At 41.9% G+C, this 27833-nt stretch overlaps 2 protein-coding genes across 5 annotated transcripts in view; one reads left to right on the top strand and one right to left on the bottom strand.

The window, feature by feature from the left end:
- Positions 1-40: 40 nt before the first annotated feature.
- Positions 41-14331, top strand: VDAC3 (voltage dependent anion channel 3). Of its 4 annotated transcripts, XM_019472524.1 has the most exons (11): positions 213-381; positions 1833-1936; positions 3206-3277; positions 4428-4477; positions 5557-5559; positions 8377-8529; positions 9676-9728; positions 11133-11360; positions 12255-12405; positions 13534-13591; positions 13840-14331. In XM_019472524.1, the coding sequence occupies exons 2-11, from the start codon at positions 1903-1905 to the stop codon at positions 13929-13931; spliced, it is 894 nt and encodes a 297-aa protein (XP_019328069.1). In that variant the 5' UTR covers positions 213-381; positions 1833-1902; the 3' UTR covers positions 13932-14331. The 4 variants fall into 4 exon arrangements, with proteins under 4 accessions (XP_019328112.1, XP_019328069.1, XP_019328136.1 ...); XM_019472567.1 differs by lacking the exons at positions 213-381; positions 1833-1936 and adding an exon at positions 41-89; XM_019472591.1 differs by lacking the exon at positions 1833-1936.
- An 80-nt stretch (positions 14332-14411) lies between these two features.
- IKBKB (inhibitor of kappa light polypeptide gene enhancer in B-cells, kinase beta) overlaps positions 14412-27833 on the bottom strand; it is a 14128-nt gene continuing 706 nt past the window's right edge. The window contains exons 2-20 of the mRNA XM_009281849.2: positions 27121-27238; positions 26325-26394; positions 23403-23491; positions 22830-22919; positions 22333-22457; positions 21888-21995; positions 21446-21575; positions 20784-20978; positions 20417-20531; positions 19943-20066; positions 19532-19683; positions 19356-19417; positions 18204-18313; positions 17893-17942; positions 17247-17346; positions 16903-17050; positions 16567-16694; positions 15742-15832; positions 14412-15168 (exon numbers count right to left, since the gene is read on the bottom strand). Coding sequence (XP_009280124.2) covers positions 15100-15168; positions 15742-15832; positions 16567-16694; positions 16903-17050; positions 17247-17346; positions 17893-17942; positions 18204-18313; positions 19356-19417; positions 19532-19683; positions 19943-20066; positions 20417-20531; positions 20784-20978; positions 21446-21575; positions 21888-21995; positions 22333-22457; positions 22830-22919; positions 23403-23491; positions 26325-26394; positions 27121-27238 — 2074 coding nt within the window. The 3' untranslated portion in view covers positions 14412-15099. The remainder of the gene's footprint in view (positions 15169-15741; positions 15833-16566; positions 16695-16902; positions 17051-17246; positions 17347-17892; positions 17943-18203; positions 18314-19355; positions 19418-19531; positions 19684-19942; positions 20067-20416; positions 20532-20783; positions 20979-21445; positions 21576-21887; positions 21996-22332; positions 22458-22829; positions 22920-23402; positions 23492-26324; positions 26395-27120; positions 27239-27833) is intronic.

The following is a 27833-nucleotide window of genomic DNA, read 5'->3' as shown; positions in this document are numbered from 1 at the left end:
TTTTTTTTTTTTTTTTTTTTTTTTTTTTCCCGTCTGTGAAAATGAAGCTGGCATCTCAAAGTGTAGCTCTTCTCACTTTTCTTTCTTGTGTACGTGATTTTTTTACTTTTTTTTTTTTTTCCCCAGTTATTCCATGGACCGATGCGGGTGTTCTGATGTTTATTTCTTCACTGAAATTTCCAGTTTGGTGTTGCCTTTTTGCAGTTCATATACAGACGTTGGCTTACCATGCGCTGTATCTGAAGATGGCAACATTAAGCATCAGTTGCCCCCAACCTTTTATTCCTTGATATATTTTCTCCTGTGGTTGTTGTACTAATTTTATGGTTGTGGGAGGGAAGATCAAAGCACAAGACTAAGGAGGCTTTGTTTAAGAGCAAGGTGCTTAAAATGAGCAACTGTGGCTTAGTTCTTGATCTCTGGCTTAATGCTCCTTTTCCTGCTTTACATTGTGTTGTCGGCTGTTGCTGTTGCATCTGGTTGATGGAGACCAATTCAAATTTAGTATTAATAGTTGTAGAACTGTGAGCTTAGTTCCTCTGAACAATTCTGGCTTGCAAGTAGAGCTGCTTGTTATTAACAAAGAATTTATGTATTTCAGCATGAGCTAACCTGAAGAATTTTTTTTTTTAACGCTGTTTAAATACTCACGTAATATTTAACATATACATTAAAACACAGAGAATACAGAAAATATAGCTGTATAGTGTAAAGAGGGGAGACGCGTTAGGAGAGTGAACAGGCTCACAACATTCAATATGTCTCAATAGCCTTATGAAAATGAGGTGTAAACAGAACAGGGTGTCAGCCAAAAGGGTGAGATTTAGGTTGAGAAGGTGCTGAGCGGGATGGTAAAGTCCTCCTTTACTTGAAGCATTTTCAGTGAAGCTGGTGAGGAGAGCTTCAAGGCTACTTGGTGGTCAACTCCGTTGTCATTTGTCTTTCTAAAGCCCGTGCCCCTCTGTGCAGGGAGGTAGAAAGATTTGAGAGACAGCTGGCAAAGCATGAAAGAGGTAGGGGTGCGGCATGTTTTCAGAAACTGGGGTTTCTGAAAAGCTCTTGCTTTTGTTCGATGTAACATCTCCATGTAATTTGAAAGTTAGAGTAGACTGATGTCTTCTAAACTCTGAATAGGTCAGTCCCAACTCCCAAAATGTTTTGTGGCTCACTGCCGATTATTGCCAAACTTCTAATTGAAAATAGGTTATGTGGTTTGGTGGCTAGCTACAAATCCATGTAATTATGGAGTGTTCTGTCATGTTTTCAACAGCTGGACAGTTCCCTGAACGCCAGCTGTGACTGAAGAGCCTTTTTTAAAAAAATCTTGTGTGTTCTATGAATTCTTATGCAGGGAGTTATCTTTCATATTGGTATTTGCTGGAAAAAAATGTTTTGAGGTTCAAGAGCGTGTTAGGCATATGTGGAGTATCACCATGTTAAAATGTCCAAGCATCAGCCTTGCTCCAAAAACTTGAGTTACTAGGCTTGTGAAATCAGCGCATTGAACTATTCTGACAAACCTATTGAAAGAACAAAACAAAACAAAAAAACCCCAAAACCCCAAACCCAACCAACCAACCAAAAAACCCCAAAACAACCCAATCCCAAAAAAACCCCAACCCCAAATTTAAAGTATGAGTTGAAACTTCTGAATTGAGAGATTTGTGTGAAAAACCAATGTTTTAAAAGAAAGAGATGCTCTGGTCCATAGCTGTGTTGCTACAACTATTGTAATAACTCAAACTATACTGTCATAAAAGTACACATTCTCTTTCGTCAATTTAATGATTCAGCGATTGTAATTTTTCCCTCCATGTTTGACAGGTAGAAAGGCCTTTTTACATAGTAATTCGGAGAAGTACCTGTTTTCTGTACTAATGTTCAGATAAGGAACCTGCAGTCATGTCCAGCTATTTTAGATCCTCTAAACTCACAGGTATATATGTTCATAGAACCATAGAATATCTCAAGTTGAAAGGGACCCATAAGGATCATTGAGTCCATGTATTGATAGATACATAGTGCAAGTTAGTTATTAAGTCACTGAACATAGAGTGTTTGTCTACTATGGGATGTAAATTGCCCGAGCGCTTCATTTTAGGAAAGGGCTAGCTATCTGAAAAGAGGGCTTAATTGCTTAATACAGATACTGTTGCATTTGTGACAGAGGGACCAAGTACACTGGTAAGCAACTAAAACGGTGGAAGAGAAGTGATGACTTTAGGGATTCTACATGTTTTGCTTGCATTATTACTTTTTAGATTACTCTTTCACTATGGTATAAGTAACAAATGAGATCAGGGATTTCTGGTGTCAGGTGTTGCAGAGAAGAATATCAACAAATGCATCGACTGTAGAAAGGATTAAGTGGCAAAGAGTTACCCTTAAAATCAAACAAAAGCATCATCTTTGACAGCTTTTCTTTTCTGGAGCAGGTGTGCCTTTACATTTATACAAACTTATTCTAGGAAGGGGAAGACTAATTTTCCACTGGGAAGTTTTCCTACTTCTTTTAATGTGGATTTTCTGATGCAAAATCTCTAAATTGTGGTAACTAACATTAAATATGTCATGTAAGCTGTAATATCGCATGCCTGTCCTTTTGAGTTTTGTAAGTAGTTGTAACGGTTACCTGTATTAGAAAAGGTAGTTTTTGCTGCTGTGTATACACAGTGCAGAAGTACTCACTGGTGGTTACCAGACAGCGTAAGACATCTCTCTTTATATTTTACAAATCTCTGAAAAAACTTTCTAAGAAGTCACAAGTGCCCATGAAATCAGATCTCTTTTCCTTTGGGGTTGTTCAGTGCTGACGTGGCTTCACCACTTGGGGTCCCTTTCAGAAAGGGTCCTGTCACGAAAGCAATGATTGCTTGTTATCGGAACAGCGATAAGGCTCCCATGAGTTCTTTTTGCAATGTAAGAATGTGAGGCCTACATATGTAGTTGAATGTAATACTGTTCCTGGGGTTTAGTGATTCCAAATAATGGCTTTCATAACTACTTTGAATTGAAGTAAGTTTGTTTCTGACAAAGCAATGATGACACAAGGATGACTTTCATGAATGTTCTTCAAAGGTCTTGCAGCTCCGTATCGGTGAAGTACGCAGAGGATACTAGTCATGGACATTTACAAATGCTTTGGGTGTAGTTTAGATGTTATGCTGTTAAACCTAAGATTCTTACAGCTTCCAACATTTTTCAGATCCAATGGCTGTCCCACCATCATACAATGACTTGGGAAAGTGTGCCAGGGATGTGTTCAACAAGGGATATGGTAAGTAACGTGAATGTGGTTTGATAACCTTTCATATTTTTTCTTAGGCATCTTGAAAATGACAATAAAACCATTAGTACCCCAGAGATCCCCTAAATACCTTGTGGTAGGAATTCAGCAGAGGCCCGGAGCATCTAGCCCCTTCTGAATTTGAACTTTAGACATGTATCATGAAAATGATGCAGTAGGCAAAGGGTTAGAGGGGAAAGTTATGAGTTTGACCTTAAGATGCACTCCAGAACAGTCTCTGCAGGAGAATGCTGCATTTTTTACCTTCCAATTTTTGTATTTAGAGGCATTGAATCGGTCAAACTCACGTAGATTGCCATAGGAGACCATATGTGGCAACAAACAGGCTCCTGAGGTAGAATGATCTTTATGTTAATCAGAACAGCCTATTGTCATAGCTATAGTGGAAATAATTTCACAATATTTGCATTCCTCTTCAAAGAATTTAAATGGAGAAATTCTGATATTAGTCCCTTTTCTGGGAGCAGTACTAAAAGTGTTGATGATTTTTATCTGGTTTTGTGAGCGTGTAATAAAGATTGCATTTGTATCCCAAATCCATATGCTACATAAAATTAAAAAGAACTCTGGTCTGGTCTCTGCCACCCTGGAGTTCAGGCTTTGCTAAAATTCAACTCAAGTTCCCTGCTTCAGCGTCAGTTGTTTCAGGCTTTTCTACTCTGTGCAAGGGCCAGGTATTTCCAGATTATTCATAGCAGATTAGAAAGAAAAGGAAGAAAACAACGCTATCTCTGTATATGGCACTGGTTGAAGTAAGTTGAAACATTTTTCTTGGAGAAGGGGAAAAGAAAAATTCCTGCCCTGCAATCAGAAATATAAAAGTAAATTGAGTAAATCAGAAGAAATGGTAACTGTATTGATTGGTCCCAGACTGCAGGTAGCTACGGAAGGTGGAGGTACTTGATGATGGGTGACTGTTATGAATATAAGTTATGAGGCCACCCACTTTGAATTGTCAAAATGCCTTCAGTCATTCCTCAGTAAGATCAACAACTGTTGAAATATGAAAATAGGCTGTTTCAGGTCAGTGTACCCTACCTGCTGTACTTTGGCTGTGTTGGAAATAAGCCTTGCTTGTATATTGTGGTGAAACAGACGCTGTGTACTCTTCTATTTTCAGGTTTTGGAATGGTCAAATTAGAGTTGAAGACCAAGTCTTCCAGTGGGGTGGTAAGTATTGGGGGCTTTCAACATCACCAGCATTGCAGTGGAAGGACAAACTCCAGAACTGGTTGGTCGTAATAACTTGCTAGCAGGTGTTGCTTCTCTCTTTCAGTTCTCGTTTTAAAACCTGTAGCTGACTGAGGTATTTCTATAATGATGTGTGGAACGGATGTAGCAGTACTTTTTTTCCTGTGGCGTGCAAGAATTTTCACACATTTTGTTGTGGACATGTGGCTTTCCTCCCTGTTCCCACTGCCACATCCCAAACATGAGTTTCTTTACCCGAAATAGCTCTCATTTCTGCTTATGAATGCAATTGAGTTTCTCTGTTGTTGGTGGTTTTTAGAGGATTTTGAGTCCAGACTGACTTTTTATCCAAAAGGCCAAGGGGCAAATAAGAGCCACGGTTTAACTTAACTTCCTTTTCACTCATCTCCACCATGCTTACAATGCAAGACTTAATTAAAACTAGCATTTTATAGACCTTAATTAAGCTTTACCACTTCAGGGAACTAGAAAATACTATAATCCCCACTTTAATGATGGAGAAGCGGAGCTTCTTCATGATTTCACAGGAGAGCTGGCAAAACCAGGAATAGATTTCATAATTTTGGTCTTTAACCGCAGGCATATATTGTTTACTAGATAAGCTTATTCCTACACTGAGTCTCAGTTCTGTGTGTGCTACCACTTGATGCTGTTCTGGTTGATTAGCTGTGCTGCTTTTCAGCCTACTTCATAACCATATTTGCCTTAGCTCCCTCCTTCTCTTGCATTCTTACCAGGCAAATGGTGTAAGTCATTCCTTTTGTATTACTGTATTCTGTCTCAATGGAGCTTTTGATGCATTGCGCACCAGGAACGTGTAGGCATGAGAACTATGTGGTCTCTGTACTATGACCACTACCAGTTACTGACGTTTCACGATATGCATAGTTTTCCTGGCTGGAAGTTTTGATTCTCAAATAATATGATAATGGTTAATTATGCTGTCTTCTGAATGTGGCGGAACATGAACAACCGTATTAAGTTCTAAAACGGGCTTTTCCTTTTCCATGCAACTTTCGTGTTGGATGTTTATCCAGCTGGTAAGAATAGTGACTGTTTTGGCATGTTGGCTCTTTATTGCTTTGTCCAGTGAGGTTTTCTGTGGTGCATACTGTCGTTCATAAACTGTTCCATTGTTTTTCATCATGTTATCATCCACGTCATGAAGTTTGACTGTGTCCATAGCTCTTAATCTGCTGTATGATCCATGTATGTAAAGCCATTTGCAATCTTTGTCCAACAATCCACAATAAGAACACTGTAAAAACAGTAGGAGGGAAAACAAGATAGATATGGTATTGATATGGTTGTTTGTTGCTTCAGGTTTTGTGCTTGTTACTGTTTCTAATGAGCATTCTGCTGCAACAAAATGGTGTTTTGGGGATGGAGATGAGGTTAGGAACAGAGCGTGAGATCTAATTTGTACTTGGTACTAATAGTACCTCTGACTCTTATGATACAGAAATGTTTTGGGTGTTTTTCCTGTGGACTTAGAAAACAACAATGGTAGCGTCTATTGGTTATAATGGTTTCATAGATTGCAAGTGGTTTGGCCTAGTAAGTGCATGGCGTTCCTGAAGATGCCAGCCACCGTAAGCCAGAAGGTCAATGAGAAGCTGAGCTTGACTGCTGATTCAGACTGGAGTGTGATATGGAGCCAGAATGAGTTTGATTTTCAGCTACAAAAAATTCAAGAAATGCTTCTACACGAGTTGATGAGACATCTCCAGTTTAGACAGTTAAAGATTGATGGCAGCAGATGCTGACTGTGTGCCTTCTGCTTCCAGAAGCAGATCCAATTCTGACATCTGGCAAAACCCTTTGGCTTTTGATCCTATGATAGCGCAGGGTTTTTTTCCTTTGGCTGTGAGAAAAGCATTTTACAGTCTTTCCTCTGCTTGGTCTGAGAAACAAATCAAGCCTTTTTAATCAGTTACCTGCCCTAAGATCAGAAGAAAGTTACTTCTGAATTGTGATGCAGGTTTGAAATGTCTTTACACTGAATTTGTGGAAGTGACATTAGAGCAGTGTCTTAAAGGATAGCGTAACACATCCTGACTTGCGTCACGTATTTTTGTTAGTTGGCTAGATGTGTTATAAAACTGCTGTGCTGTTGTAGTAGTGCATTAGCTCGAGTAAGTGTCTTTCTCCCTGCACACACCCCACACACACCCCCAGTGTGTAAGGAATGCTACCTGGCTGTACTTCCCTGGCACTTCAAAACCATTTAAGGACAGGCTTTGTACACTCTGCAAAGTCCAAAATTGTGAAAGTAATGTACGCAGCATCCAGGAATACTGTCCTGGAATGAGACGGATCTGGAAAGTCAGTGTTCCAAAGCTTTGATGTGTTGGCAATGGATACTGCCATGTCTTAAGCACTGTATCTTTCAATATTTAAACTTCAAAAGAGGTGTAACTTGGAAATGTAGTGGCAGATTAATTATCTTTCTTCAAGGAAAATATTTGAGAGATGAGGACAACTGAAACGAGATCAGTTCTCAGATGCTTCTTAAAACCTAGCTCGTACACCTTCAGCTTACTACTGCAAAAATATGCCTACTTATTGCTTTATACTCTGTTGTGCATGAAACACTGAGTAGGCTACCTCTGAGTTATTCCAGGAGGAGAGATGTTGAGACTTCAAGTCCCCTAAGTAACAGGAAGCTCTGATGTGTCGGGGACTGGCCAAGCAGCATAGGACAGCATGTTACAAAATACGTATTATACAAAATTCAAAGTTGTTGGTTCAATTACAGTAATCAGTGAAGGACCAGCCTGATGGAGAGATGTCAAGGTGCCACTGAGGTCAGGTTATTTTCTGATACTGTGAAGGAGAAAAGGCCTACAATTTTAAGGTGCCTTACAAAGGGGTGACCTACCTTGTAAAGTATAGTTGCTGGCTGAGGTAATGACAGAGAAGTTAGGTTGAGGGAGAAGGTACTAAAGTCATCAACATGGTATATGAAGAGTCTAAGTGACAACAGTATAAAGGGTAGGGGGAACAACAACGTTAGGGTGCAGTAGTCGGTGTGAAAAGCATCAATGATGACCATTCTCCAGAAGACATTTTCACTGCTGAAAGGTGGAAAGAGAAAAAAAGAATAAAAAGGAAGAAACACACGAGATGTTTGGAGAAATGCAAGAAAAACAATCTTTTTTTTTTTTTTTTTTGCTATTCATCTAGCAGCGTAAGTTGGATGTAGGATTGCTTTTCTTCAGGGAGAATGGACTTACAGAAGGACTATAATAGGTGCTATCTCATGCACAATTGGGACAGTACTGGTAAGATGACAAAGGGAATTAGAGGAGATTGTGAGGAAAAATCCAAGAATACAAGCAGCTTTGTATCCCAAGCGAGTATCTTTTTGTATCTGAATGTGGATCCATGTGAAGGTACAGAGCAAGTTGTGGAATGTTGAAATAACAGTGGCCACTTTGGAGCGGAAAAAGGTGGCGGAAGAAGGTTTTTGGTGCAGGGGAGGTTGGTGGATAAGTTAGGAAAAAAGCGCAGTAAAAATTAGAGGCGGGGAGCAGGTAATCAAATCATGATGCAGATAAAAAGTAAGTGAAGATGTCGAGTCTTTGTGTAATAGTGCTTTTTCCAACCTAAGCAAGTTCGGGGCTCTATCAGCACACCTCAAGAAAAGAAATATCCAGAACAGAGATGCCAAAAGGAGTAGCGTTTTGTGATGCAAAAATAATTATTTTTGGTGGGGATAGGGAAGAGGAGGAGGATTTTGAGGGCTCTGTCAAGAGGCCTAAGGGTAGTAAGTGTGAGTGCTGGCACTTGACAAGTGGAAAAACTGAATGTAATTAAATATCAGAGTGCTGAAACTGATATTATGCTCTTGGCAGGAATTCACTGCAACTGGTTCTTCTAACACAGACACAGGCAAGGCTTCAGGCAGTCTAGAGACCAAATATAAGATCAAAGACTATGGACTTACCTTCACCCAGAAGTGGAACACAGACAACACATTGGGAACAGAAGTTTCCATGGAGGATCAGGTAAGAGAAAGTAGATACTCTGAAAATGTTTCTGCAACTAGTATGAGAAAGTATTGAGTTGAGCAGAAAACACTGAAGAGTGAAAGTTGCATAAAACTATCTGGAGTACTAAAAAGAAGGAAGTTATGTATACTTGCAGAATGCAGAGACCGAGAGCATCATGAATTTTGGGGGTGCGGGGTGCAAGCATTCCCACATCAGTGTGGTGCTACGTAATGATCCAATGGTACCGAGTTATTGCACTTAGGGGCATGCAAAATTAGCTAGCTGGTTGAATGAATATCACTATTATCACTCCAAATAGGAGTTTTTGTTTAAAGATGCACTCTAGCTATGTAGAACTGTCACTGCTGCAGTCATGCAGGGAAAACAAAAGAGGGGTCTCGTAGTTTTAAATGCTGTAATACATAAGGACTTAAGTTTGGCTGCCTTGAGATTGAATATATTTTGAAAGGTTGAAGAGAAAGATTAGTGTTTGTAGCTTGGCACTGCTTACACAAAGGGTTGCTAGCATACAGCACTCTCAAAACAGACAATTCTTTTTCAAAGTAATAGCTTTATGCTTTTCACTTAATGCCTGAAGCGTAAGGTAATGGTGCCAAAGGAAGTAAAAGTTTTGTGGTACCCTCCACCATGTATGGCCATCAATTTTTGTAGTTATGGTTTTGCACTTTTACCTGTGCTTTAAAATGGAAAATCCTGTCCAGCTCAACACAAGGGTGGGAAAGCTGAGGCAGGTACACAGTTTGGCCTGTGAAGTAGTACTGTGTTTCAAAAGAATACCTGTAGATTCTGAGAGATTCTTGAGCTACCGTGTGGATTGTTGGAACTACAGGGAGCAAACATGAACTAAACAGTTTTCTTTCTTTAATGTAGTTTCTCAATTTTCTTGTCAACACTGGATTTGAAATCTTCTGTAATAACGTATCTACGAAGCGTGTGCTGTTATAGGGCCTCATTGTGGGGAGAAAAAGTCCAAATTTTAATCCCTCATCACAGCACCTTCAGATTTTGTTGTAAAACATGTGGGAGACATTATGGTGTGTTTCGTCTTCTCTTTAGGCAGGAAGTAGAGCTATAGTAGTGGAATATAACAAATCACGTTTCAGCAGAGTTCTGAGCAGATGTCTTTGTTTTTCTTTGCAGTTGGCTGAAGGATTGAAGGTGGCTCTTGACACTACATTTGTACCAAACACAGGGTAAATATTTTCCATTACCTTTATCAAAGGAGTGCTAGAATTTCCCATAACTTTCAATTAGAAATGCTTATTCTGGTCATTGTGTAAATGCTTAAAATTTACTGTAGAATATTCTGCAGGCACTGTAGAATATTTTGAAGGCAATGGATAATACCGGGCTCAGAAGGACAAGGTCTGCTAAAAATGATTCCTCAGCTCTTTGGCCATTGGCAAATTCGTTGTTTTGCAGTAGGTATTACATTTTTGTAACTCTCTCCTCAAACAGCTAGGTCTTACATGGAGCACTTAACCATGTAACCATGTACCATCTTTGTCATGGTGTTGACGGTCCTACTGCTGTCAACTCAGTGCCTTAAGAACACAAAGCAAAACTATTTTTTTTTTTCCTGATGCTTTCGGGCAGATGTCTATGTACAACTGAATGAGGAGGTAGAACCGCATAGGTATTATGATAGGCAGTGGAATAGCACTTTTTTGTCATTCTCAATTATCATGTATTTATTTTTGGTAGGCAGTAGAGCAAAGGAGGACTGTTTATGTCTGGATAATGCACAAAGCTTGAGACTGCTTTGTAAATAATTACTGGTATTTCTTTATTGTTGGGGAGAGCCTATCACAAAATTCAGAGTTTGAAATACTGCTTGGATGTAAGAAATGAGAAGCTAAGTCAAAAATGAGGCCCCAGGCCTGGGTATGAGTGACAGGCAGCACAGTGTTCTGCTGTGTCTTCAGTGGGAGAGAAAGGAGGTTGGGGAGAGGATTAAGGAGGTGATAAAATTTTGTCTCAGTTATGTTAAGTTTGAATTGGTAGCAAAATGAGCACAAAGATGCATTGGAGAGAGAGGAAGAGGCTTCTCCAGAGGGACAGAAAAAGGCTGACTAAGTGGATGATGTCTGGAGGATGAGGAAATTTGTTTTCGATAGAGGAGACTGGTATCCAGCAGTGAAGAAGGAAAGCAAGCACTGCACATGAAGAAACGGTGGAGAGAACTGAGCAGACAAAAAGTCACTGAAGGACAGAAAGGCCAGCTATTGGTGCGGGATGTCATGGATGTTTCTGAAAGAAACTGATGATGCCATAACGTGTTGCACTCACTTGTGGAGAACAAAATTTGAAACCTGATGGTTTTTAGAGCATTAAGCAGAAATGCTTTTGTCTTTTTTGCTCTTGAGGATTTTAAGGAGTTTGAGATGGAGGAGGAAAAAGTGGCACCACCTAAATACGCATAATGCCAATATTACCCTTATCCCATGCCCTCTTCAGCAGCTGTTAATGTTAAGTTTTGAGTAGGCATTACAGTCATTTAATTAACTGGCCTTAAGGGACATACATACGTGAATAAAACTACATATAATACATACTTGTATACTACCGGGGATAAAATGGCATGTTTCTCTCTGCAGGAAGAAGAGCGGAAAGTTGAAGACCTCCTACAAAAGAGAACATGTAAATCTAGGCTGCAACATAGACATTGATCTCTCTGGACCAACCGTCTATGGCTGGGCAGTGTTGGGCTACGAAGGCTGGCTTGCTGGCTACCAGATGGCTTTTGATACAGCCAAGTCTAAGCTTTCGCAGAATAACTTTGCCTTGGGATATAAGGCAGGAGACTTTCAGCTGCACACTAATGTGTAAGTATTATCTGAGCCTAGAAAAACATTATCAGAGGAGCCAAACTAGATGAATAGTGAGCATTAACGGAGTTAGGTGAAAGGTGGGTGGATGGAAGGGGATGCTGATTTGTTCTGAAATAATTTCTATTTGGTGTTTTCATCTTAAGTACAACTAAAGCAGGGGCAACTTTCCAACTCTTGGCTGTCTAATGAGACCTTGTTTCAGGGTAATTTTGGGTTAGTGGTGTAAAGGCACTTTATGTTAATTTGGAGTTAAAATCTGTGAACTTTAACTTCTATTTTGGTGCTAGATAAAAGAGTCTTCAATTAAGCTACTGTACCTTGCCCCCTTCCCCACCAGACAGAAAGCTGCTGGCTCAGAAATGCCTAAGGTGGAAGAGAGAGGTGTGTGTTGCATTGTGCTTGAGTGTTTCCAGCTGTCATTGCAGTGTAGCTCTAGTCTTGACATTCAGATGCTCTGAGAGTCTTTAAAGATGGTGTATGTAAACAACTGCAATGCAGTAACATTGTTTTCAGTCTCATCGTTCCCATAACTGACTTAAGTCTCCTTCTGGATTTGTCCCTTTACATGTTATTGCAGGCGTGCTTTCTTAACTTAAGACAAGCAAGCAAGTTATCTGGGTTTTTTTTTTTGTCAGAACCTCAAACCGTAGGTCTCAGCTGTTGGAAAGTCTTGTTCCATTCTGCAAGCAAAACTTATGTTTTGGGTAAAAAAACGTGAGCAGGAATCTGCCAGCTCCAGAGATGAGCATGGGTCCAGGGAAGTATTGGAGCTCTTGGTTCATTTTAAGAGATAATGATCAAATGATTGTGAGGAACGGTTAATCTAAAGAGTTGTTACTATTTACTAAACAAGGCAAGGCTTGACACACTTGCATCTGTTACAAACAGGAATGATGGCACCGAGTTTGGTGGGTCTATTTATCAGAAGGTTAATAATAAGGTTGAGACATCAGTCAATCTTGCATGGACCGCTGGCAGTAACAACACACGTTTTGGTATTGCTGCTAAGTACCAACTGGATGAGAAGACTTCCATTGTGGTAAGAATTTTGTTACAGGAATGAGTATTTCAAGCTCCCTTAAATACTGAAAATTTGTGGTATGAAGTAGTTGCTTTAAATAGTTACTGAGAAAGTATGGTAGATGGCAAACTGTGGCTTCTGTTGTGGTTCAAATTTAAATTGGGACCTCAGAGGTCGTATTTGTAAAACGATGGGGGAAAAAAAATCTAAAGCACTGGTTTGTCCATGGTGAAATAGTCACTAGTCTGACTAGTGTGCTTGTAGCCTATGCAAAATGTGTTTCCAAAAGGTAATGAGAGGATGCAGTATCCTTTTAATTCTCTAATTCTTATCTAATGCATAGTGTAAAACTGTACTATAGTAAAATGACAGAAGTTCAGCTGAGCTTACAGGCTTCTCCTAACAATCAGTTAACCCTTGAAAGTCAGCTGAGGTCCTGAGATAAGTGTTGTTGCTGATGCTTGCAAATTCTTGCAGAAATGTTAGGGCCAAAAAAAAAAAAGGTTTAAATAGTGAGAGAGAGAAAGAAGAGGTTCAGGAGACAAAATGTGTCCATGGGGAAGCGACGGTGAATAAAAGTAACTATGTGTATGTTCTAACACTAAGAACTGAAGCAGCAAGCATTTGTTATGCTGCAAAACAAGAATTAGTTCCAGGACAAGTCAGCCAAAATTAAAGATGTGACATGCTATTGTAAACAGCTCAAAACTTAGTAATGCAAAAATGGGTTTGCATATTCATATATTTATTGCTCATTAAGAAAAAAAAAAATCACTACTAAGCAATTTGTGAACAGGGGTCTGTGACCAAGACAGACTTCATTGGCTATTAAGGGACTGTCGTAACTAGCCCTTTAAAGGATATAAAGAGACAACGTGGGGAGCAGTGAAGGACAGGGTGCCGTTTTCTGTAGGCGTAATGGGTCACAATTTAAGGGAAAGATTGGCACTATGACTTAAGCCTGTTACAGCTTAAGCTGGAAACTCTTGAGGAGAAAAGGAAAAGATTGAATATGCCTCTGCTAGAGGTTAGTCTACAAGCAGCTGAAAGAGTTAATGCGTAAGCCACCTTCTCAGGGCACTGGGACAATTATGTCTGAATATTTGTACATGGTGTATAAATATTGTGATCTCTTTTTTCCTGTAGGCTAAAGTGAATAATGCCAGCCTGATTGGAATTGGTTATGCTCATGCCCTCCGACCCGGTACGTAAGTCCAACTGGTAGCAGCAAATAGTATTAGTACTACACTATGGGTTATTTTACTGTCATGTCTACAATGGAATACATAAACAAATTAGCTAGAAATCTTACATAGGCTCATGGAAGTAAAGGCTGTGTACGTACAGAAGTTCCTATAGCAACTAAGACATATTAGTGAGGCTTAAGTACTTGAGGAAGGGCATTGTACAGGGATATCAGTGTACGAAGGGTCTCCTTGCTTGCTTTCCTAGGTGTAAAGCTGACCCTTTCAGGCTTGATTGATGGCAAGAATTTCAGTGCTGGAGGTCACAAAGTTGGGCTGGGATTTGAGCTGGAAGCTTAATGCAGCTTTAAGTAAAACAACAGGTGGTGCTCTGGAAGATAAAGGAAAAGTGTACCCAGTGTGTTTCGGCCTTAATATTACTCTGAAATTTCAAGAAGTGTGAACTTTCTACTCTTCCAAAGAATCATTTTAACCCAACACAGAAGTCCAGAGAGCGCCAGCACATCAAAGGAAGATACTTGAAGGTATGCATGGAACTTGTGATGTTTGTGCCACATTTCACTTCAGTTTCCCGTATTTTAAATCTGTTCCTAAAAACAGATGAAAATCCCACCTCTCCCCATTATTGTATTGTATCCTGCATGTCCTATACTTCACAACGTTTTATAAAAGGTGGTCTCTGTGCTGTAGTGGAAAGTTGGGCTTACATCAGAATGAAATAAATTGGTCACAGTTGGAACATAATGTTGGTGTGTCTTGTCTCTCAGTAAGGTTCAGAAGAGCTATGCTCCACCCAGCTCTGCTTTTTTTTTTTTTGATGCAACTTTAAGCATGGTTAATGGATAATCTGCAGATACTTTGTTGAACTAGATGTGTACGCTGAAGGTTTCGTTCTCTGTGGTCTCCAGAATAACATCATTACACCTCTCACGTTTTAGAGACCTGCACAGTGAAAGCAGCTTTTTCATTAAAATGTTATTGAGGGTATCAAAAAGAGCAAACCAAAAGTTTACATGTTTTAGATAATTTCGTTCCCATATAGAAAACAAGTATTAGGTAAGTACAACCATTACACTTAAGGAAAAAAGTGCAAATCAGCAAAGTTAAGAAATTAAGTTCACAGTTCAAGTATATTAGGAAGGTGACATCTACCAGTGACTGTGCAAGCTGATTGCATGCGTTGTCCATTGGTCATTAGAAAGCCTAAAAGGCAGCAAAACCACCACATGTGATGCCTAAGGGAAGATACATCAGGACAGAGAATAAGAATATCTGCTGTCTTAAGGCACAATTAAGAACTTTTTCCAAGCAGTTAGAACAGGCATTTCCTACTGTATCTTTGTGAAAAGTGTCCGAGAGGTGGATACTAAAAGCTAGACCATGTGTATCATCACATAAGCAGTAGGTGACAGTAGAAGGAGGCACTTGAACTTCCCTTCTCAGAGGCAGCAGCTTTTCACAGTTGGCTTCCTGAAGTAGCATGTCTTCAGAGGCAACCGAAGTGATTTTACATCTGGGTTTGTTCTGGACTGTTTGTTTCTTCCACCTGAAGCTGCAGCCAGCTCCAATCTAGAGCCTAAAGAATAAAGAGTTAGAACTACGAAGTTCAACACTAGCTTACAGTTGAGATTTCTCCAGAATAAAGGGGAAGCAATTTAAAAGATTCAAAAATTTTACTGTGAACAAGTTGGTCAATATAGTTTCATGATGAACCATGCAACTGCTGCAAAGGAAACCCTTAAGCTACTTACTTTCTCTAATATTTTACTTTCTTTTCAATAGTCTGTTTCATTAAATAAGCATCCCTACCCACCAATGTATTGCCACCCCAAGACCATCCCAATTTTAAGAGTGCAATTTTGCAGTATTTTTGTACAACAGCCCAGCGCCTTCCCCCATCCTTTATTGTTTGGCACAACTTAAGTCCCCAGCACATGGCTCCTGTTCTCAGCAAGTAGGGAATATGTCAGTCAGTTCAAGTGGAGGAGTAGGTGCTTTCTATCTGCCACAACTACTCTCTCCTTCTCCAAAAGAGTAACGTGCAGATTTCTATTAGCCATATTACTTATTGGTGGCAAAGTTACACATGCAGAAGTTTGAAGCCATGAGCTTCCCCAGTCTGCTTATAGAAGAATATCAAATATGTTACCATGAAGCTCTGCTCCTGATCCTTCATTGTGTCATGCATCACATTTTCCAGTTGGCTACAGAGTTTCTGTGATTCCAGCAGTAGCTCCTCACTGAAAGGGACAATTATTACATAATTATTTTCCACGGCAGTTTTGTTTAAAGAGATGCTGCCTCTACCTTTAAGAAATATTTCTGGCAGGTATGCTGCAGAGCACTGAAGAATTAACCTTTACCAGTCAGCTCAGAAGCTAGTAAGTCATATTGCAACTAGGAAAGTCGGTGGCATCCCCAGATTTACTGGGACAAGGGAAAGGAAGCGCGTTCCAAGTTGGAGTCGGGTTCTTATTATGTGGAATCACTGTTGCTAGAGAAAAAGTTGCAGAACAGCCTATAAACTAAAGGATTAAGCAACATACAAATAAACAAACTAAGGTCTGTCATTCCAGCTGGTGACCCAGTTCGTTTAAGCAAGCCAGAACTACACGTGCTTGATTATAGCAGCCTCTCCTTTATGATACAGCTCAGCTACTATCGCCTTGCATGACAATGCTCCAACAATTCCCGTTGGCAGTGTACTTCAAGTGAGCCCAACCATTCCAGATAAAACAAACGCTTTATTATTGAGGCAGGGGGAAGTGAAGCTATACATTATTCCCCATTTTTCATAAGGAAGATTCACAAGCCCCAGGAAGTCCAGCTACTAGGTAGAAAAGGCTGCTGACAATGGAAGCCGAACACAAAGTGTAAAATGTGAGAAAGCCTGTGTGTCATTATTTCACAAAGCAGGAGCCCCAGTTTTGTAGTGCTGGCATTAGCAGCTACAGAACTCCAAACTTTGCCTCACCTTTTCCTGACAGATTCTGATAAATTGTAGGTTCCAGAAGGGACCTGCAGCAGCAGCTGACCAGGGCTACCAAGACGTGATGTGTTCATGCTCTCTGGACTGCCAGTAACAGGACCACGTACTTTACTCTGAAGGAAACACAGAAGATTCAGATTGCAATTATTTCCACCACTAATTTCCAACAGCCAGGAATATGAGACAGCCTGGAACTTGGCTTTAATACTAATTCAAAATAAGAGAGAACCATAGGACATACTAAATTTACTATTAATTATTTCAGTAACCTGTGCTACAAACCATATTTTCAGGTTAAACTGGAGGTTTTATTTTACTTACACAAGCAATTTTTAGCAAGTTCCACAGTTCTTTCTGTCGTTTCTCCTGAAGCCTAACAACTGTTTCCTCATCTTCATTCATCAGATTCATCACTTTCTCCACTCTGGGGAACAATTCCAGTGCCTTCTGCTTGCAAACTACAGTTTTACTATTAAAAAAAATAATCAGATCACACATGGGCAACTGCAGTAGAGGAACATTTCTGAAGTTTCTTATTTCCTGTGACACTCTGAGATCTCATTAGCTGTATGCACTGGTTTTTAAACAGCTAGAACAAAACCTCTTGCTGAAAGAGAAAATGCTTTCTCTCAACCCTCAATAAAAGCCGACTCTACAAAGCTCACCTGAGCTGAGCATAAATGACTCGGACTTTTTTTTCAAAGGTCTGGATTGCCTGTAGGAGCAGTCGTACTATTTCTTGGCTGTCACCACTTGTCCTCTGATCTGGAATGAGAGTCAGAACATTACACAGAAAGGTAGGCTTATAGGACAGAGTGAGAAGATTCTTAGCAGCTTGTTTCCACTGCTTCTTCAATCCTGAAACATCCCAAGTTCAGGGCATGCAAGTTTGACTGGGATGAATTGCACTAGATTTTAGCCACCTTCTTCAAAATTACGAGAATTGGAAAGCAGAGTTGGTAGGGTGGGTTTAATGCCTTGGGGCTGTATAGCTGCTCAAAGGAACAGCTATGTCTTTCATCCCTCCTACACAGAAGCAGCAGCGTATGCTTGCAGCAACAGCTTGCTCTGAGAAGAGCTCCAGAGGAGTTTCAAGAAGAGCTCAGAAGGTGCCAAGAAAGCAAGGCTGGCATAGTTTAAAACTGACTCCCTGACTCCCCTCTTCAAAAACGGGCGAGTCCAGTAGAGTCCATGTGCAGCTAGCATATGGGCAGGCCTAGAATGCAGAGAGTTTTCTCAGTGCTCATTATTGCATCTCCGAAGTTACTATCCACACAAAGCAAGCTGACCTTGAGCTAAAATGTCTTTTACCTCTTGGCTTCTCTCTCAATCTCCGGTACAGCTCTCTGGCTTGTTCTTCTCTAGAAGAAAAAGGCACAGAACACAAAGGACTTCTCTAGAACCTAAATTATGAACAAGTAGTTCAAGAACTCAAATCTTTTATATATCAGTCTGCCATTTCAGACTAATGACAGGTAAGGAGTCAAAAACTGTCTTTTAGTGTCAAAGTCCTCCCAGTCCCCCATAATTTGGGCTGAAGAGATAGCACCTTCATTGTCCTGCAGTAAATAAGCTTAGCTAACAATACTCCTGCATCTGAAGTTCAAGGTAGTTCAACTCACAAATCCTCCAGTGTTCCTCCTTGTTTACGACCTAGTGGGCTTCTCTGCAGGTCCACAATGTCTGTCTGCAGGGCCATCATCCTCTTCACTAGCTGATCCACATCATCCTCCTGAAAGCAGGGCAGAACATAAGCAATGGGACAGTCTCGTACTAAGAGACACTACCACTCACACTGGCTCTTCCTTTCTCATTCACATTTCTAAACACATCTGCAAGATGCAAACAGCAGCCTTGGACAAAGACAAATGAGAATATGAGTAATTTCAATTCAAGGAAATTAGCTTGGTGCTCTGGGATAAAACAACTTCCAAAAATTTTTTGATAAAAAATTCAGCCTGCGACAAGGAGCCATTGAAGGGTCTGACTTTGTAGTACATGTACTGCTAGTTCCCAGGCCATCATGCTTCCTTTTCCTTGGCTATTCCAGATGTCTCATCCTATCCATCACCGCTTTTCCCTCAGCACACAACCAGATCCACACCTGGCACCCCAAATTCTGCTTTTCACTTGAACTCGTTCACATGCAGAAGCTGCTGCTTGTTAGACAGTCATTCCTCCTCTGCCTCATTCCAACAGAGGAGGACCAAGTGTTGGAAAAGAATAAGATATCGACTAGTCACCTTTCACTCCTCATCTGGGAGCGATGGTCCTTGGCCCTACTTACAGGGGTTACACTGTTGTGTCAAAAGGCTGAATGCCTTACTGGGAGCAGGTGCGGAATGTGCACCAAGAATGGGAAATTGTTGCCTTTTCAAAATTCAAGACTGATGCTTAAAATTCTTGTGTTCAATCATCTGATCATTCACTTTCCCATTCAGTTTAACCTATGTTCCATATCCTCTTTTCAGCTATCCTGGCTCCAGGATTGGGTTAGCAGGACATCTGAGTGCAACCACCGCAAAATCTCCTCTCACATTCCCCAAGATCTCCCTTTTCCCCTAAGCCTTACAAACACAGTGAGCTTCATGAAGTACTGGCAATGGACAAAAATGGTGCCACCCAAACCAAGACAATGTGACACCTGGAATCAGCCCAGACACAAGAAGTTTCTATTTAAGGGAGGACAATGAAAAGGAAAAAAAAAAAAAAAAAAAGGAAAGAAAAACAAGCCTCTTTTTCTTTAGGATAAGCAGTTAGATTCAGAAACATACCCGCCCACAAAGTTCCACAGCTTGCTCCATCTCTTTCCAGGCAAACAGCAGCTTCTCAGAAGCTACAGGAATGAAAGAAAAGTGATTGCTTTTCTCAAGTTCATACAGGAAAAGGTAGATACTTTGTGGGGATAAGAGGCTTAAAAAGACCTCTGTTTGCCAGATGCTATACTCACTAATTCCAAATTCAATCTGCTCTTTATACTTCTCCAGATCGATTTGGATGCTTGTTTTAAAGAAGTCCAGCTTTGCTTTCAGCTGCTGGGAAAGGGAGGCCATAGAATTCTTCATCTTTGAGAGGGTACTATTGTAACGCAACAGATTCATCCTGCATGGACAAGAAGAAGGTCCTATTACCCTCCCAAACTAAAAACATAGACTTCCACTTATATCAAAAGTAGATACTTCAGAGTGTAGCAGTGAGCACAAAAGCAGTTGTATCAGAGTTCGGAACTCTCAGCTTTTCATTAATTGTTAACGGCTCCACTCATGGGCTTCCCCATTCCAACAGGGTCCCACTCCTGTCTTTTCCCTTTCACCAGGGAGCAAAGGCAGAGATAAGTATTCTAGAGAAACTGCCACCGTACATGGCTGCTCGCTGCCCCTGCTGAAGCCGGTTACAGTCCTCTTTCAGCATCCGGATTGTGTGCCAGATCTGACCCCACACTTTCCGCAACTGGAAAAAGTGGAGATTCTTCTTTGGATCCTGAACTGGAAACAGAGGGGGGGGGGGAAACATACGTATCAGCATGAAGCCTAAAAGCCATGTTATCACATGACAAAACAGACCAAAACATCGCTCCTTTGAGGGGCACGTTACCTCTTGCAAAGCCTATAGTTGGCTAACCCCTATGCAGCTTCCCCAGTATATCAAAATCAAACACTTCCTTTCCTCAGTTATTTTAACAAATTGAATGAATGCTATGCCAGTCCATTCTACTGCTTCTTCAGTCCCAATATGCAAAAGCTCTCTTCACTCTTTGCACGATACAGACCACAGAACACAGGCAGCCCTCTCAACGTGGACAACCTCTCACATTCATGCTAGAGAAAGTTCTTACGGATGCAGTCAACGCTTTCTGGATGAGGACGCAAGGCAACCTGAGCCTCATAGGCAACTTTCTGGTTATCGAAGAGGAAGAGGAGGTCTGTGTCTGCAGCTGCAGTATCATTCACCTGCAGAAGACAAAAGACCCAACTAGGTTTTCTCAGAAAAAGCAAGCCTCAGTAACACCATAAACAGAATGTTCCTCCTCAGCCAAAGACTGAACACCAAAGGCAATAGGGTGCCTATTCTGCAAGGGCTGTTAGGTCTGTGTGGTTATTATGCCAAAAGCCTGCCAGAACAGCAGGGAGTGCCGTGCTCCCAAAATGACAGCAGTGCCTGCTGATTCACTCAACAGCAAGGAAGGGAGTATCCAGACTCACCTTGCTATCAGCTATATGTTTAGTGGCCAACTTCTGAGAAAACAATGCAAGTCCAGCTTCCTGCAGTAGCTCCTGGTCCTGTTCTGGGATTCCCGTATCTGACTGGATCCTGGCCTTCACAGTCTGCAGAGTCTCCTCCTCTGTCACAGGGTAGGTGTGTACAGTTCCCGTAACCATGTTCAAAACATGAAGCAACTACAAGAAGAGTTAGCGTGACATGAGAAGGACTGAAGATATATTGGTCATGTTTGAGCAGAGATCCCAGGACTGAGACATTGGCCACTGATAAACTGTTCAAAGCACTTGCAGGGCTCAGGAAGTCACTTTGCAGCTACTTCATAACATTATGCCAAAGTCCCTGTCCTCCATCAACTGGAAGAGAGGCCACATGGCAATTAAACAGCTTCAGCCACAGAATCCTCTACCAGAACATGGAACCAAGCACATACACAAGCTATTTGCTACTCCCAACAAGTTCAGGGAGTATTTGTCCTCAAATAAGCAAGAGGAAAGCACCTGTCACTAACTGTCAGGAGACAGCTAAATGAGATTCTGTGCTGCTGCTCCTCCTCCTAGGTCTATGACTCAAGCCTTGTCTCTCATGGGCTACAGGCAACTGCTCTCTGGAAAACTTTTCAAGGTAATACAGACCCATTACTCACCTTCAAGTTCAAAATGTCATCCAAAGCTTTGAAACACCCATTGGGTCCATATGTAGGATCTGTACCTCTCTGCCGTGGGTGCCACATTAACATGAGTTGCAGCCATTTCTCCAGCCTCCCAGCCAAAACACTGAAGGATCAAAACAAGAAGGGAAGGATCAAAACAAGAAGGGGATCAGAAGAGGTAAAAGTGCATTTGCAGTCACCATATGGTCTGGTCTCTGCAGGAGGACTGACAAACAACTTCCCCCCCCCAATGCAGTGTTTAGAAGGCAGAAACAGAGACTCAACTACACAAGTCTCACAAGGGACACAAGCATTGTTTGTGTCATGCACTCAATTTATTCACAGATTAACATAGTAAGGCATATAATATAAACCTGGTCCTTTTGCAGAAGAAACAGTTTATCCCAGCGTGGCGTAACAGATTTCTAGTCCTCACCTGTTTAGATTGTTCGGGCAGGGCAAACTGCTAGAAAATTTGACTTCTCCAGATAAGTCTTCTGAAACGACAATATCCAGCTCGCTCTTCTGTCGCACTTTTGTATGCCTAATGAATTCAAGCAAGTACAATGGTGAAATAATCACCTGCCTTTCCCAGCCCACGTTAGTAGACTCTTAAAGCTACTCTTGACAGATGTAATACAGATGCCGCTTTGGTTTCTGCTACCTGCCCTGCAGGAGTCAGTCCTGATCCCAAAGAGCAAGTATCAGGAATGCTGAACTTGCTCAGGTAGGTCAAACTCCTGTGAAGGGAGTCAGTCTCCGTAAGGGCAAGGAACATAGGGTCATTACCTTAAGAATCAAGGGACCGCACTTCTACTTCCTGTAAACAGGACAGTCGCATTGCATGCACTCTTCTTATCACCTGGCCCCAGCTCACTCACCATTGCACTGGCTGCCAGTTGGGTAGGAATGGTCGGAAGCCTGTAATGCACTCAAAGGCCAGTGTTCCAAAGCTCCAGTAATCCACCGTCACAGTATACTTCTGCTGTTCCAGCAGCTCTGGAGCCTGAGACAGTTTACACACGCATGAGACAAAGCCACCCATCTCTTAGCTCTCTCTATCCCTTAAGAGCTCATTAACGTTTGTACAACAGATTAAAGACGGTGCTGAACGCTCTGCCTCTCACAAGCTCTGAGATCCTCTCAGAGTGAACAGCAGAGGTTATTGGCACTCCTGCTTCTTATTTATAACAGACATAGCTAACAGACACTGTGAAAACCCAGTGTCAGCAAAAAAACAGTCACCTTTGCTAGCTGCAGCACCCCAAACGCACCCCATACCAGGACAAGTACTTCATCCCAGCCCAAAGCCTGATAACAGTTAACTCTATCCCACTGCAAAGTGGTAGCTGCTCTTCTAGCTGAATTCCTTCCTTACCAAGTACTGTAGAGTCCCAACAAAGGATGTGCATAGGCTACCCTGATCCAACTCCTTAGCATAACCAAGGTCAATGATTTTGTGTATTAACTGAAACACACAACAGAGAATAAGAACACTAGAGAGAAGTCCTGTTAAAAGCACACCATACAGCAGAGAAAGAAAAGGTTCAGCTCTTCAAAGGTATGCAGGAAAGGTGCCAACGAAGAGATGGAAGTGGAAATGGGAGGCTCCTGTAGATTCCTAAAATCACAAAGTATGTGAAGTTGTCATTGGCTTGATACGCACAGAGCTGGAGACATTACTGCTAATTCAGATCTTTGGTCAATCAGTAGAGTCTGGTTCTTTCCTTAATAGTTGAAAGTCAAAATGTCAGGTGTTACCAGAAGTCTAATACAACCTTTCATCTCAGCTGCATGCAGAATACTGTTCATCTGACACACAGATCTGAGCTAGCTGTTATCCTGGGTTGAGTGCTCTTGCAGAGGGGACCACTGTAACTGCATGAAGCACATGCACGCTCCTCTTACACTTACTTATCTGTGCAGGCAGAGACACCTGGTTCCTGCTTACCCTTTGCTCTCCTTGCTGAAGCACAATGTTCTCTGGTTTCAAGTCTCTGTGGATGATCCTGTTCTCATGAAGGTACCTGAGAGCAGAAGCTGAGACACAGAAAAAGCCACTTTTAAGAGTGTAACTAACAGTACCTAGCATGAGCTCAGTAAGGATTCATTTCTACCTAGTGTAAGCATGGCTTTTGGGTCAAACCTTGTACAATCAAACATACAGTGAAACACCAAGTGCAAGATGAAAAGTCGGCATCAAACACAGAGTTTGCTCTCTGAGTCTTCCCTCATGCCCTTCTTGTAAATTGGAATAACACTGCCTAGCTTCCAAGTCAGCAGGGACCTCCCCAGACTCCCAGGACCTTTGGTAGATGATCAAGAGGGGGTCCTGCCATAACATCCACCAGCTCCTTCAGTACTCTGGGGTGAATCCCATCAGGCCCCATGGACTTGTGAACATTCAGCTGATACAGCTGGTCCCTGACAATTTCAGTGTCCACAAAGGGAAAGTCACTGTTCCCGCACTCACAGTCCTCCAACTCAGACCTTGGGCTGCCCGGTCCCCTATCAGTATTATTAAAGACTGAGGCAAAAAAAGCAGTGAATGCCTCCGCTTCTTCTTCATCCCTATTAATCAGATGACTATCTTCAACAAGTATCACTCCAATGTTTTCTTCAGACCTCCTCTTGCTATTAACGGACTTTAAAAAGCCTTGTTGTCTGACACAACACTGGCCAGTTTCAAGTCTAATTGAGCTTTGGCCTTTCATGTCTTCTCCCTGCATAAATGAACCACGGCTCTGTAATCTTCCTGCGAAGCCTGACCTTGCTTCCAGAAAGCATACAATTCCTTTTTCCTCTTGAGCTCCACGAGGAGTTCCCTCTTCAGCCAAGCTGGCCTTCTGCCCTGCTTGCTTTGCCTTACAACAACTGGAATTGCCTGCTCCTGTGCTTCTAAAAGGTGTTCTTAAAAACTGACCAGCACTCACGGACTCCTAAGCTCTCAAAAGCAGATTCCCAGGGTACTCTGCTAAATAGCTCCCTGAATAGCTTGAAGTTTGCTCTCTTGAAGTCCACGGTAGCAACTCAACTGTCCTTTTTTCCTCAGTACACTGAAAATTTTAAACTCAACCATTGCACGGTCACTGTGGCCAAGACAGCCACCTATCATCACATATTCCACAAGTTCTTCTCTATTCACAAATAGCAAGTCTAGGAGGGCATCTTTCCTAGCTGGCTGAGTACTTGTGACAAGAAATTACCTGCCACAAACTTGAAGAATTTCCAAGACCTGCTCGTCACAGCAGTATGATATTCCCAGCTGATGTCTGGGAAGTTGAAATCTCCCATAAGGACAAGGGCACCAATCCAGAAGTTTCTCCTAATTGCCCAGAGAGTAACTCATCAGTGCTAACATCCTGGCTGGGCAATTGAGTGGCTATACTCAGCTTTTCTTTACCTATCTGTTTCTTCAACAGTCTTAACCTAGAATCCAAAAGCTGCTCAGCCAAACGCTTCGTTCTGTCCTGTCCACAAGGTGTTCTCCTCCCCATTTCACCTGCAAAATTCTTCATAGGAAATTTCTACGCAACATACTTTCTCTGCTCAGAACCACTGACACCCCACAACTGGCAGATTGATGAATTCCATCTATACTAGAAAGACAAAAATCTCATCTTAAGAATACACAAAGACAGAATAAATGCCCTCTATTTTCTCACACTTGCTCAAGGTAATAGCTTAATAGATCTCCCCTCCTGTGGATAAAAAGAAAAATCATGGTACTAGGAAAAACAAAACTTGGCAGCATTTCCAGTTTGTGCTTTTCGGCCATGACTCAGGCCTGAGCCAAAGGGACTCACTTTTCTGCTCTGAGACTTCGTGTCCCTTCTGAAAGCATTGCATTCCCAGACAGAGCTCTCTTGTTCAGTGCAAAATGATCCAGCTAGACTTTCAGGAGTTATCAACAATATAACCGTCCTTCTCCTGAAGGACAGCAACCCTAGAAAGACCAACTAGGCATGCACTGTAAGCGATCAGAAGAACAAGTTATATCAATAGTCGAAAATATTTCTTATCAGCTACAGTTCAGATCATACAATTGAAAATTTGGGTCTGTCCCTCTTCCCATACACACACAAGCATGTGAACACAAACTTCACTCTAAACATGATCTGCCCTTGTCTCTGGTCAGCACTCAGTATCATTTCCTGGTCACTAAGGAGTACAAGGATGAGGCAGCAGAATACAAATGCTCTGGGAACACAAAGGGCGGGAGATAATGCCTAACAGCCACCCATGCAGTAAAAGTAGTGACAAATGCACGTTTATTCTCCATTTATTCTCTTGCCACAAGCTCATTTTCTAAGCACACATCTGCCCCAAATATGCTTCTTAAGTATCTCCTCTCTAAAGCCTTAGCACCTGTCCAGTTTTGCCTCAGCTGCAACTCAGCTCACAACATAGCTTGACCAAAAAACTCCACCCCAAAAGTCTCTAGACAGCACTTGGCAATCTTTGCACCAGGACTGCCTAAAATTCCACATAGTGGTTGCCCAAATGCTAATGGCAACCCACTGATGACACACGCACTGAAGGCCTGATGATCAACTGTTAAGCTGAGGGTGGACACTGATGTGCAACATAAACCAGAGACACTTGGCAAGTGTTCAGCTATCCAGAACCTTCCAGGAAATCCTGAGTGGCATTTTTGCTGGGCAAGAAAATCCGTCTCTACATTTTCAAGAACAAAAATCAAAGGTTGGCTCTCCCACAGGGAGGGTTGGCAGAGCAAGACAGGAAACAAGTATACTCTTCAAAGGTCAGTCTAAGATAGAGTCACTAAGGTCACTGCTGCATATCCTTAGAGTGGATTTGGCACTGAAAGGGCTTCCATAGTTCAGACAACTGAAGGTTGTCTACCACTTACCAATATCAGATAACAAGATGAGAATAGCTTCTTCCCGCAAGCCACAGCAATTCTCCAGCTGATTCAGGTACTGCAAGAAAACAACACAGAATATAGTCTTTCCCTCCTGTATCCTGAGTGAGGCTCACAGTCCCACAAACTCTCACGGATGCAAGAAGTTCCAGTAACAGCAATGAAATTCTCTAGACACACAAAACTCTATGGGATTGCAACCTCCGGTAGCAGCAATTAGAGCTTCAGGCCTCGGTCTAACCGCACGGGAGGAGAAAAGAGTGGGTGAAAGAAGTCAGTGTCATCTCCATTCTCTTCCTTCTACTTGCTCCATCCTTCATAGCCATTTCCCCTGTGCCTAGCAGTATCAGCTCAAATCTCAGCTCTAAGCTCTGGGTTTTATCTATAGGCAGATTAGAATTAACGTGTTATTTTTTCCTATGACAGATAGGAGTTAATCACTTTCAGGAAGGATATAGCCCACAGATGTACCCTGCCCTACGATGGTCTTGGCCATACTCACATCCTGTTGCACATCCCACACACATGCCCTCATCCTCTACGTGCAAACTCCTCATAGTGTCACTTGCAGCCAAACAAATATGAAAAGTTTCAGAAAGCACTTAAGTCTTCAAGAGCTGAACGTATTATCAAGGACCAACCCACCAAAACCTGTTGGTACCATGACAAGAATTAGGAGGCATCAGGATGTGAAAACAGAGGTTTTACAGGGAAACATCAATAGAAACCCTAGGATCACCTGAGAAGCTGATCCAGCCCTTGGTCACCATCCCAGGGATCTCACCTTGCGGAGGTCTCCGCCTTGGCAGTACTCCATGGCCAGCAACGGCAAGTCATTTGGTGCAAGCTTCTGCATCCCTTCAGGGACATCACGAGCAGCCACCACATTGGGATGGTTCAGCCTGAGGAGTGGAAATGAGGCAAGTACACATGACGAGCGGAACTAGGGTAACACCTGAAAGACAATTCTTCTGCAACAGCTATGCAGTTTCACATGCTCATGGTCATCACACAAAGTCCTACAAGGACATTAATCTTTTTAGAAACTGAACTAGTGAATTCTAAAGGTCTGCAATTCATCCATCCTTCAGGGACCTAGACTCATCCCAACTCCTTGCATTTCATGCACAGTCAGTGCATTCTTTCAATGCACACGCACAACACATCTGCCTAGGAGCTACAGGAATGTGCCTTGCGAAGGAGTGTGACGCAGCCTGTTGCCACCCTCCAGAAAAGACCCAAACCGCAATCAGACCATTGCCTCCTACAAAATCAAACGCCCCGAAGGACAACCCAGCACAGACATTAAGCTAGGCAAAAGAGCAGCTACATGGCAGAACTGTAACACTGAAGGCAGCGGCAGAAGCGCCGAAGAAGGAAGTCTAAGACCCAAGACTCTGACGAAACACAATGCGAGGTTTTCTTTAGCGTGTACTTTTATGCACTTGCCCCCGTCGAGGGTCGGGCACCCTTCCGGAAGAGGCGGCAAGCGGCCGA

Source organism: Aptenodytes forsteri, unplaced genomic scaffold (assembly GCF_000699145.1).
Source record: "Aptenodytes forsteri isolate BGI_AS27 unplaced genomic scaffold, ASM69914v1 Scaffold298, whole genome shotgun sequence".
In the NCBI taxonomy this organism is placed as follows: Eukaryota; Metazoa; Chordata; class Aves; order Sphenisciformes; family Spheniscidae; genus Aptenodytes; species Aptenodytes forsteri.
The sequence above is the reverse complement of the archived record's forward strand: the minus strand, read 5'-3'. Positions and strand labels throughout refer to the sequence as shown.